General features: G+C 40.4%; 1 protein-coding gene and 1 non-coding gene across 7 annotated transcripts in view; one reads left to right on the top strand and one right to left on the bottom strand.

Moving 5' to 3' along the window:
* PHF20 (PHD finger protein 20) overlaps window positions 1-12,476 on the bottom strand; it is a 172,751-nt gene that overhangs the window by 18,574 nt on the left and 141,701 nt on the right. For all 6 annotated transcript variants that reach the window (XM_086702082.1, XM_086702084.1, XM_025931715.2 and 3 more), the window contains 4 exons: window positions 11,561-11,659; window positions 10,064-10,228; window positions 8,920-9,098; window positions 971-1,070 (listed from right to left, as the gene is read on the bottom strand). In XM_086702082.1, the coding sequence (XP_086558208.1) occupies window positions 971-1,070; window positions 8,920-9,098; window positions 10,064-10,228; window positions 11,561-11,659 (543 nt within the window). The remainder of the gene's footprint in view (window positions 1-970; window positions 1,071-8,919; window positions 9,099-10,063; window positions 10,229-11,560; window positions 11,660-12,476) is intronic.
* Window positions 503-609, top strand: LOC112869794 (U6 spliceosomal RNA). The gene has a single exon (XR_003224440.1). It is a non-coding gene; the product is annotated as a U6 spliceosomal RNA (small nuclear RNA).

Raw genomic sequence — 12,476 nt, 5'->3', positions numbered from 1 at the left:
TTCTTCCTCATAAGTAAAAACAGGAATAGGAGCTCCTACCAGACCCACCTCATAGGACTCAAAGAATCAACAGAAGTAGAGGCTCTTGAACACTGTCTAGCCTTGTAAGGGGATCATGGGACTGGAGCCAAGGGGAGAAACTTTACCAGTGGTGAAGGGAGAAGATGTAACCACTCCACTGACAGCAAGACAAGAACCACAGATTTAAGACTTCTGGAAAGGGGCACCTAAGAGCCACAGGCCAGCCATGAGGCCATGAACAATGAAACTCAACTGATTCTGCTAAGGAATTAATTCACTGCTTTGGGTAGCAGTCAAGCTCTACCAACTATATATATATATATACCTTTCCCCTTCCCCTCAAGGGCAGATCTCTCTTCCAGGTGATGCAATGGAGGGCAGGTGCCACCAGAGGGAGCAGAGGCATATTCCTAACCTCCAACAGCCCCAAAAAGCCAAAGACAGAGCCCACCTCTTCATGAACCCTCAATAAAAGGAAAAGGTGCTTGCTCCAGCAGCACATATTCTAAAACTGGCACAATACAGACAAGACTGGCATGGCCCCTAAGCAAGGATGACACGCATATCTGTAAGGCATTACACAATTTTTAGAGTTTCAGTCACGCAAGATGAAAAAGTTCTAGAGACCTGCTGTACAATGCTGTGTTTACAGTTTATAAACAATAGTGTATTGTATACTTAAAAATTTGTTAAGAGGATAGATCTTATACCATTTTCATAACAATAAAAAAATAATTCTAGCTCCAGGCCAGGCCTTCCACAGGCTTCACACATACTCTCTCACTGCTAAGTTCAGGACAGCAGGCCAAGTGAGCTAGCAGCAGGGGCAAGGAGGAGTCAGTCTAGCCAATGTCGAAGAAATGAGTCTCAAGACCACAGACAGGCTGCTTCAGGGCCAGCTGTGGAAAAGGCTACATTTGTTAACATCCCTGACTCCAGAAATCTCTACCTGGAGGGTCTTGGCAAACATAACAGGTGTATTTCTCTGGCACATTTTCTTCCAGTAATCCCATGCAGACCCCATGCTGCCAGCACTGGCACTCTTCACACTGTTAGAATTAAAGAAGCAATAAAAATTAAACTCAGAAGGTATCCTCTATCCAAAAATAAGACCCACTATAAGGGGAGGGGCAGGAGAAGGATCAGGGAGGGAGAGCACTCCCAATTGACCTACTCAGGAGCTGAGCTGCAACCCCTCATCTACAACTGTGCCTGCCACTATGGCAGCCACTGGCCACCTGTGGCTCTTTACATTTAAATTAACAAATTAAGTTAAAATTCAGTTCCTCGGTCCTATTAGCCACATCCTAAGCGCTCAACAGCCACATGAGGTTGGTGGCTTTTGCACCAGACAGCACAGATGAAGATCATTTTTAGATCTATAAAATAGTGTGATCTTACAAAAACGACTGTTTTCTCTCCATTTCTAGAGGCTTCACTTTTCTGATCGCTTTATGAGAACAGAGGAAAAACTGTTCAAGTCCTCAGAGGAAGATTTAACTTGGAATGACAAAACCCAAGTTTGAATTCTAGCTCAGACATTCATTAGCTGTATGACCTTGCATAGGTCACTTCTCCTCCTGGGGCTTCAGTTTTCTCCATTTACAAAATCAGGTACTATTCCTACTGACCATGTGGGGCTGTTTGTGAGGAATCACCAGTCATATATATAAAAGTTCCCATCACAGAGCCCAGCACATAGCCTTTATGTATTAGGCACCTATTACTACTACTAATGGACAACCTAATTTACTTTGCTAGCTCCTGGAGTAATCACATATTAGCACTTCAAGTTTATTCTCTCTAAATCTTACCAAAGGTCACACAGCTGAAGAGAAGCAATGGTGAAGAGAAGCCTGTCAGAACACAGGCCTGGCTAATGGCAAAGCTAGTTCTTTTTCCCGGAGGCTCCACTGCCTTACTTGGGTAAGGGGCTATAGGGAAAGTGGGGAGAAGAAGGGGGAGGAGCCAAAGGGGGAAAGAAAGAAGCAGACAATGAATGAGGGCAGCACTGGGAGTTATGTGGATGGCCTGAGGATAGTAAGCCTGAGGGCTAAGGGTCCAGAGGAGGGAATGGAAAGGAAAAGTGATACCAAATCAGATACTAGGACACTTCATACAATCTCAAATCAGGACCCTAAGCCTTTAACTACCCAACCAAGTGGACAGCTCTGGAAGGTGGACAATGAGCTTCCTTCCTTCCCAGCATGGCCTTGAGGGTGGGCCACCAGCCTAGCCACAAGGAACTAAAGTCCTCATCTATTTGGAGTCAGACAGGCCCTGGCATCAAGAGGGCTTTTGTGGGCAAATATGAATCCTCTAGAAGGCTAACTGCATCAGAATCAATAGCTGGAAGCAAAGCTGGAAGACAGATTCAGAACCGATCCAAATTCTTCAACTGACAGATGAGGGAACTAGGGCTGAGAGGGAAAGTAAAGAGTGCACAATAACACAGGGAGTTAGTAGCAGAAAACAGAATTAAGAATGAAAGTCTGTCTCACCAATGAGTTTTTAAGTGTCTTGAGAACTAGGGTTCACTAAAATTCAATCAAATATAGTTAAGTTGAAAACTTCAAAATAACTTTTTACATATGGGTTTGGCATTCATTTTCAGAAGTTTAAATTTAGAAATGAACAAGAATAATAACAGAAAGGGTAAAATATCTAAGAATAAACCTAAGACTATCTAAGAACAGAATATCTAAGATAAGATATCCAAGAATATCTAAGAATAAAACATGCAAAATCTCTATGAAGAAAATTCTAAAATACTATTTAAAGGACACAAAGACTTAATTCAACGGTAAGGTATATCTTATTCCTGGATAGCAAGAGTCATCATAATGATGTCTTTTGTCCTTAGGTTAAATTTATGAAAATAATAAAAATTTAAAAAATAATAAAAATAAGCAATAAATGAATAGCTGTGGAACTGGATAGAAGCTGATCCTAAAATTAACAGCCAGGAAATTTGTTAAAAAAAGAATAAAAGGGGGTACTAGCCCTATCAGATATTTAAAAAATATTACAAAGATAAAATAAGTAAAATAGAATTGTCCAAGCAATATATAAACAGATGGATCAATGGAAAAGGAGAATCCAAAAAAGCAATCCAAATACATATGGAAATAAAGTAAGAAAAGGTAACATCTCAATAATGAGGCATGTGTTGGGACAACTGGGTAGCCATAGCTCTCACACCTTATACCAAGAAAAATTCCAGGTGGTTCAAATATTTATACAGCTTTAAGAAAAATAAGTGAAACTTCAAAAGTATCAGAATCAACCATGAGAGAATTCTGTTATAAATTTTTATGAACTTCTAATGAGGAAACAATTGTTACTCAAATCTCAGAAGCCATCAAAGAAAAGTTTGATATAGTTGATTCAAAAAATCTGGAAGTTAAAAGATGACAAAGCACGTACAAATATTCAAATATTTTTAACTCTTCTCACAACTGATACAAGAATGTGTCTACAAAAAGGCTATACAAACAAGTAGGAAAACAACCAACCATACACAGAAAGATGGATAAAGGACATGAACAGACAAGTCAAAGGAAAAAAATCTTTTTCTTAAAATGTCTATTTATTTTTGAGAGAGAGAGAAAGACAATGTGCGAGTGGGGGAGGGACAGAGAGAGAGGGAGACACAGAATCCAAAGCAGACTCTAGGCTCTGAGCTGTCAGCACAAAGCCCGATGCAGGGCATGAACACACAAGTGGTAAGATCATGACCTGAGCTGAAGTCAGATGCTCAACCAACTGAGCTACCCAGGCGCCCCAAGAATTAGATTCTTTGGGGGCACCTGGGTGGCTCATTCGGTTAAGTGTCTGACTTTGGCTTAAATCATAATCTCGCAGTTCGTGGGTTTGAGCCCCACATTGGGCTGTCTGCTGTCTGTGAACAGCTATCTTCAGATCTTCTGTCTACCTCCGTGCCCCTGCCCCACTTGTACTCTCTCTCTCAAAACTAAATGAACATTAAAAAAAAAATCTAATTCTTAAATAAAAAGATGTTCAAATAAACCCAACTAATAATATGCAATACACATTAGCATTTCCAGGTTTGGGGATTACATAAAAATATCAAGTAATCCTTTTTTTTTTAGTTTATTTCAGTGATATCTATACCCAACATGGGGCTCGAACTCATGACCCCAAGATCAAGAGTCAAATGCTCTACTGACTGAGCCAGTCAGATGCCCCTATAAATATCAACTAATTCTGTATACATTTATGCACTGTCTGAAATTTTTATAATAAACATTTGCTACTTTTATAAATGTGTTAGTCTCATAAAAAACTATTTATAGAGCATAATTTTCATTTATATGCACATGTATATGTGTGTTCCAAAATATTAACAGCAGTTATCCCTGGGGTAAAAATAATACAGGTAATTGTTTTCTTCTTCGTGATTTTCTGCATTTTCCAAATGCTACAAGTACGAAACTTTTTTTTAAGTGTATTTAAAAATAAATTACAAAATGGTTATACCAATAAGACTATTTTTTCACTTATCTGAAAAGCAAAGATAAAGTCTGATAATACTCTGTACTGAACAAGGTGCTCCTAAGACTGTTCTTTGGTACAACCTTCAGGGAGGGTTTATATAATATTGCTATGAGAAAAAATAACATTTGTCAAATTTAGACATGCACATAACCTGTGGCCCAGGAATTCTACTTCCAAAACTTGGTCTCATAGATACACCTACAAAAAATTATTCATTACATTACTGTTAAGGTTAGAAACAATCTATATGTCATCAACAGGGGAAGGGTTAAATAAATGATGATCTATCCATTCATTATGCAGCCTTAAAAAAAAAAAAAAAAAAAAAAAAAAAAAGAAGGGGCTCCTGGGTGGCTCAGTCAGTTAAGCGTCCAACTTCGGCTCAGGCCATGATCTCACAGTTCATGGGTTTGAGCCCTGCATCGGGCTCACTGCTGTAAGCCTGTCAGCGTAGAACCTGCTTCGGATCATCTGTCCTCCTCTCTCTCTGTGCCCCTCCCCCACCTGTACTCTCTCTCAAAAAATAAAACATTAAAAAAAATGAAAAAGCTTTTTTATGTTTGAAAATGGAATAGTCTTCAACTATTGTTAAATGAGAATATACTGAAAATACTACATATAAAACAACATCTGTGTTTAAAAAAAAAAAAGATAGTTGCACAGCAATGTGAATGTACTCAATGCCAATTCACCTAATGCCACATACACTTAAAAATGGTTTAAAATGGTAAATTTTGTTATTTTACACCAAAAAAAAAGGAAAAAAATGTAGAGAATATATTTGTTATTGCTTGATTAGTCACAGAGTGTTTCCAGAATGCTACATGAGAAGTTGATAAGGGCTGCTTTGAGGGAAGGAGAAGTGGGGGGTCAGATTTCCTCTGTATATCCATGTATATACCTTTTGGACTTTGAACTATGTGAATGCATTAGCCAGCAACAAATAAACAATATAAATTTTAAAACAAACAAAGCTTTTAAAATGGGCTTCTGTTTAAAACTGCTACACAATTTTTACTGGGTTTGGCACATAACCTAACAAATATTGTTAGTCTAGGGCAAACTACTGTCCAGAGGCTAAATTCAGTTCAAGTCCTGTTTTTGTAAATAAAGTCTCATAGGAACACAGCCATGTTCATTCATTACATAATGCCTACGCATGACTGAGGCAGAGCTGAGTAGTTGCAACAAAGACCACATGGCCCTCAAAGCCTACAAAATTTATCACCTAGCCCTTTAAGAAAAAGTTTGCCCAAACCTGCCCTAAAGCAATTAAAATAATTTGAGTATCAAATGGATTTCCTGATGTTCATTTTTTATGTGGCACAAAGATTTCTCAAATATTCATGATTATTAACCTCCCAATGATATAAATTATTAGCACTGGCAAATAAAATCTAATACCAATAAAGTAATTAAAATGATTAGAGAAAATTATTCCTTTAAAGTAAGGTAGGCCTCTTCTACATAACTAACTCTAAATGTATTCTAGGGTGGTGCAAATTATCAATGTAAGTTAAAAATTTATTTAAAAAATAATTATTGCATCTTCCTAGGTGATGAACACATGTAAATGAATACATTTATGAAGTTTAAATTATATTTGTTCCAGTTAGCTCCTTCCTAATGTATGCCTTTTGCTAAACTTACTGAGTAGAAAAGGTATATTGCTCATGACAGGAAGTCAAAACTGTCCTTCTATGCCATAAAACCAGCTGGACAGCAAGCAGACAGCACAGAAAAGTCTTCCACAGCAAAATCCAAGGTGTTCCGAAGTGAGCTCATCATCACAATACCAGACAGGAAGTCACAAGCATTGAGCTGAGCTGAGCTGAGCTAGGAGATGACCATGTAGAGCCTAGGAAGTTGGAGATGGAAGTCACTTCCAGACTCTGCCTTGTAACAGCTGGCATGGCCTCAACAGCTCCAAACCTAAGTAAGTTTCTTCCTTTAGCACATAATGACACACAAAGTTCTCCCCCTGCCCAAACCCCCTCTAATCCTTGCTACTTATAGGAAAATCAATGGAAAAAGTACAGTGAATCAGAAGCAGGTCTCTTATACTGATTAACTAGAATAGTCTTGCCAGGAAGACCCTTCACTACTCACCCACTAAAGATTCCTATGGACAAATGAAGACCAAACCAGGCTTCCAAAGCCCAGAACTGAGCACACGCCCACAGAGTAAAGATAAAAACTAACAATCAACATCCTTTTTTTTTTTTAATTTTTTTTAATGTTTGTTTATTTTTGAAGGAGAGAGTGAGTGAGAGAGAGAGACAGAGCATGAGTGGGGGAGGAGCAGAGAGAGGGGGAGACACAGAATCCAAAGTGGGCTCCAGGCTCTGAGCTGTCAGCACAGAGCTCGACGTGGGGCTTGAACTCATGAGCTGGTGAGATCATGACCTGAGCCGAAGTCAGACGCTTAACCAACTGAGCCACCCAGGTTCCCCAATCAACATCCTTTTATTATTTTTTTTTTAATTTATTATTTTTTTTAACGTTTATTTATTTTTGAGACAGAGAGAGACAGAGCATGAACAGGGGAGGGGCAGAGAGAGGGAGACACAGAATCTGAAACAGGCTCCAGGCTCTAAGCTGTCAGCACAGAGCCCGACGCGGGGCTCGAACTCACGGACCGTGAGATCATGACCTGAGCCGAAGTCGGACGCTTAACCGACCGAGCCACCCAGGCGCCCCTCGACATCCTTTTAAAAACCAAACTTAAAAAAATATTCTACTAAAACAATAGTTTCCATGTTGTATTAGTTTTCAAGTTCTAGTCTACTGAGCTTCTGCAAATGGGTGTCTTTTTAAAAATAGGTCTATTTGGGGCGCCTGGGTGGCTCAGTCGGTTAAGCGTCCGACTTCAGCTCAGGTCACGATCTCGCGGTCCGCGAGTTTGAGCCCCGCGTCGGGCTCTGGGCTGATGGCTCAGAGCCTGGAGCCTGCTTCCAATTCTGTGTCTCCCTCTCTCTCTGCCCCTCCCCCATTCATGCTGTGTCTCTCTCTGTCTCAAAAATAAATAAATGTTAAAAAAAAATTAAAAAAAAAATAGGTCTATTTTTCAAAACTAAAACACAAAATGCACATTCAAATGTATTCCAAACTTAAAGTCAAGACTAAGACAACACAACCCACCAGTACATATAATTCTGTACTGCTAGGCTCGCTCACTATTGTGCTATACTCGGAACAAAGCTTTCCCTCCCATCTCTGTTTAACCAAAATGACCACACAGCCTGCTGTTTAGGAAGAGTCACCTATACAAATGGCCATGTCACAAAAAGAGAAAACCTACTGAATCACTGAAATGCTCCAAGTTGGCAACTGTCACTCAGAACCCTGATGGCATAGGCGACTTCATAGGAAAAAGCATGCCATTAAAAAAAAAAGGAAAAACATGACATTCAAATTTCTGAACTCAAAAGTGAAGATGACTTATTCTGAATTTTCAAAACTACTGCATTTAACTTGTTAGACATTTTGTGATACTATGAAAGAATTCATAGGAAAAGGGGTTCTGATGTTGAAAAGGTCTGAAAACCACTGACCTGAGGCTTACTAAAGGTCATAAATACGAGGTACTATTTGAAACCATTCATGTACTCTGAATTCCCAGAGATTACCATGAAGGCTATTCAAAAACAAATACCCAAAGAATCCTAACCAATATAACCATGACTTACTTTAAAAACTCAGGTTCCTTGGACAGTCCAGGCAGCTGCCAAGACACGCAGGGTATTTATAACAGCCTTTAGAGTCAGCCAGACAGCAGCCACCTTCACCAGAACTGTCATTAAGAGCAAAAGAAGGGCCAGAGGCAAGCAGGCTCTGGCCAGTGATGGTCTCCCCAAGCAGCGGAGGAGGCCTACCCCATAGGCAAATCCAGGGATGGAGATGACAGATACAAATGTTAGGAAAATAAAGAATAAGAAACAGACAAGTTATAAAACTGGCCTCCATTTCTTTAGGCCATAGAGAAATTTTATATCAGAGAGAAAGTAAGGGACCATAGGAAGATTCAGCTGCCACTCCAGAGATTTGGATCCCTGTTATTCAACTCCTTACTGTGTGACCACAGGCAAGCCTCATCCCATTGGTGGGTCCCAGCTGCCCCAAGCAGAGCAGGAGACTTTCAGACTCAGTGGTATCTCAAGTCTTCTCTTAGTCTACTAATGGGCTATTTACACCAGTCTGAGATTCAGAGGAAGCTGCACTACAAAGTAAAGCTCAAGTGCTTCTACTATTACTGCCTATCTGGCTGAGGCTTCTAACATGACCTATTGTGTTTATTGGCCTCAAACTGCAGTCGCTCAAAATTCCCTCTAAGGACTAGTTTGTGTTTCTCAACGTCTGTCTCCTGGAAGCTCTACCTACCTGAATCATGAAGTCATTTTCTTCCTGAACCTCACAGATGCAGCGGACCACTTCAAAATCATAGCGGTCGTCCCCATCGAGTTCCTCGTCTGGGTTGGTAGTCACATCAACATCTTGGCCATACTCCTCGTCACTCCAAAGAAAGCTCTCAGAAGAGGACTCACTCAGATTATCCTCCTCTGAGAGGAAAAGGAAAACAACAGTCACTATTTTAAATTATAGTTATAATCTTTCTAAAAACCTAGGATGTCAAGAGTGGAAATGACCTTACAGCCCCACTCCTCTATGAACTTTCACAGAACTCAGAAATGGGAACTCCAATCTATTCCTTGGGCCTGTCATCTAATGACAGCTAAATGATGTATGCTACCTGGCAATGAACTGAACTCCACTTCCTCATTTTACTGAGTGAGGCCCAAGGTAAGTGGCTACTCAAGGTCACAGAGCACAACAGCAGAGAAGGTCCAACTCCCCATCAACTACACAGATCATCCTAATGACTCAAATATGTTCCTCCATCTCATCCCATCCAGCCAGGAACTGACTTACCATCAAGTCTATATCCAGATCCACCTTAAAAACTCTGTAGACAGTGGGAAATGAAGTGGGTAGATTCCAGGGATGATCAGAACTAGAATCACTAGATCTTGGTGCCTCATAAGTTATAATTACAGCTAACCTTTACTGACCACTTATTTTGTACCAGATACTGTTCGAAGTAGTTTCCATATACTTATTAATCCCCTCCAAACTCACAATCACCCTCTAAATTGCTACAGAAGAGGAGGTTTCAAGGTTGACTCAGATTTCCACAAGCAACCAGGTTAAATGCAGAGTCCATCAATAAGAAATGAAGGATTGAGAAGGGCAAGTGTGCAAGAGGATGGGGTATAATGGATTTGGTTATAGACACACTGGAATGGCATTCAACCAAGACCAAAGTAGACCAAAGTTAGAGAAAAGGGAAGTTTAGGAAAGGCACAGCTAATAGCCTTTCTTTTATTTGATGTAGTTTTTTATTTTGAAAATATAACCCACTGTAGTTGCAGAGGACCTGGGAAGTAAGTTACAGTGTCAATATAAATCCAGCCTTCTCAGACTGTGGTCCTATTCAAATGATGAAGCCAGCAGACAGCCTCCTTACCAGTTACTTTCACTTTCCCTTTATGGTTTCCAGATTCTGAGCTATGGAGCTGCGGGCTCATATGGACCCCAGGCTTATGTGAGGACCCACACCTGGTGACAGCAAATGCCTTGGGTGGAGAAGGTTCCTGAGATGTATCACTGATTTCCTCACTGCAAGGGCATTCTGAAAGAACAGGATCAGGAAGGAATTAGTACCCCAACACATCATCAAGGCATTCCAGAATCAATCCCATCCAACCAACAGCACTGCTGTTCAAACAACTCAAAGTCTGAGGAGCAAGTCAACGACAAAGGGGTGTGGAGGATAGATTTAGGGATTAATACTTCCAGCTACCTTGAAAAACCTCAAAACCAAAAGCTTCCTCCTCACCATCACCCTTCTCCCTCTTTTCCTGATAAGACTGGTTTTCTAAGCCAGAAGATAACACTGAGAATAAAACATGGCATCCCTTTAGCTCCCAAGGTTGGAACCCTGATTTTCTTAATCAACATTTTTGTGGGAGCTAGACACACAATTTTCAAGAAGTAATCCTTTCTTGAAAGATTTAGAGGTATGTGTTTAAGAGTTGTATATGTAAGGGGTGCCTGCCTGGCTTAGTCGCTAGAACCTGTGATTCTTGATCTCGGGGTTGTGAGTTCAAGCCCCATGTTGTGCTGGGTATAGAGATTATTTAAACAAAAACAAAAACAAAACAAACAAAACAAATTTTAAAAGGGGGGCCTGGCTGGTTGAGTCAGTGGAGCATGCGACTCAATCTCAGAATCATGAGTTCAAGCCCCATGTTAGGTGTAGATTACTTAAAAACAAAATCTTTATGGGCACCTAGTTGATTCAATTGGTTAAGTGTCCAACTTCGGCTCAGGTCACGATCTCACGGCTTGTGAGTTCAAGCCCTGAGTAGGGCTCTGTGCTGACAGGTCAGAGCCTGGAGCCCGCTTTGGATTCTGTGTCTCCCTTTCTCTGCCCTTCCCTGACTTGGGCTCTCTCTTTCTCAAAAATAAATAAACATTAAAAAATAAATAAAAATAAATAAAATCTTTAAGGGTGCATGGCTGGCTCAGTTGGTGAAGCATGCAAATCTTGATCTCAGGGTCATGAGTTCATGCCCTGCATTGGGCATGGAGCCTACTTAAAAAATAAAAATAAAATAAAATAAAATCTTTAAAAAACAACAAAAAAGAGTTGCGTATGCAAATAGCCATTAATCTGCATATCCTCTCCTATTATAATGCTTTCATGTGCACTATCCTATGACAGGGCACGGTGGCCAACGCAGCCAAGAAAGAAGGCCTTCCTAAATGTCAATGTGGCCTTGTAACACCCAGGTTGAGCAGACTCCTGCCCTGCCAGGGTTCATGCTAAGCTGATCCCACAAGCTCCAGTAAAGGCCCACTGGCCCCTCCTCTCCTCAGTGCAGGCTCAGAGGCCAGGAATGGGGAGAAAGTAACCCCTCCTAATCCCATGGTAGGAAACCCAAGTGAAGGGGAAAATTACCAGGTTTGGTTTTCTTTTTCTTTTTCTTTTTTTTCTTTGGCTTCACTCTCACAAATTCTTTGAATTTCTTCTCTTTATTCTTTTCCTTGTCTTTTGCAGCTGGAATTAAATACAAGTATTGGCTTAACATTTTGTTTTTAACACTGAGATGTTTATTCTCAAGTGTATGTCCAATGTGAAGAATTAAAATTGGCAACAAAACAGAGTTCTGGATCTGGTTCTGCCTAGGTCACCTTCCAACCCCTCAAGGCTCTAGAAACCCTTCTCCCATCATCTAGCCTTTAGATCAATGGTGGGCAAACTCTGGCCCATTGCCTGTTATTTTAAGTTTTATTGAAACACACTATGCTCATTTGTTGATGATGGGTGCTTTCATGCTTCAACAGCAGAGGTAAAGAGTGAAGATGGAGACTTTATGGCTCTCAATGCTGAAAATATTTATCTGGCCCTTTACAGATTAAGTTTGCCAACCCTACTTAGATCACGGATCCTCAGTGGCTACGTATGCAATCACTGGGAGAGGTTTTTAAAAAATGAATGCTCAGGAATGCCAGGGTGGCTCAGCTGGTTAAGCATCCAACTCTTGATTTCAGTTTAGGTCATGATCTCACGGTTCATGGGTTTGAGCTCCAAGTGGGGATTCTCTCTCTCTGCCCCTCCCCTGCTCACACTCATGCATGTGCACTTTCCCTCTCTCAGGATAAACAAACTTAAAAAAAAAAAAAAAGTGAAAGCCCAGGTCCCACCCCCAGAGATTCAGATTTAATTAGCTTGAGGCGTGACCAGCATGTCAGGAATTTGTTCTTTCTTTCTTTCTTTTTTTTTTTTTTTTTTAAATAATTGCAGTACAATTCACATAACATGAAATAACCCATTTAAAAATGAACAATTCACAGGGCACCTGGGTGGCTCAGTC

The sequence above is a fragment of the Puma concolor genome, chromosome A3 (assembly GCF_028749965.1).
Source record: "Puma concolor isolate L17-30 chromosome A3, mPumCon1.1.hap2, whole genome shotgun sequence".
NCBI lineage: Eukaryota > Metazoa > Chordata > Mammalia > Carnivora > Felidae > Puma > Puma concolor.
The sequence above is the reverse complement of the archived record's forward strand: the minus strand, read 5'-3'. Positions and strand labels throughout refer to the sequence as shown.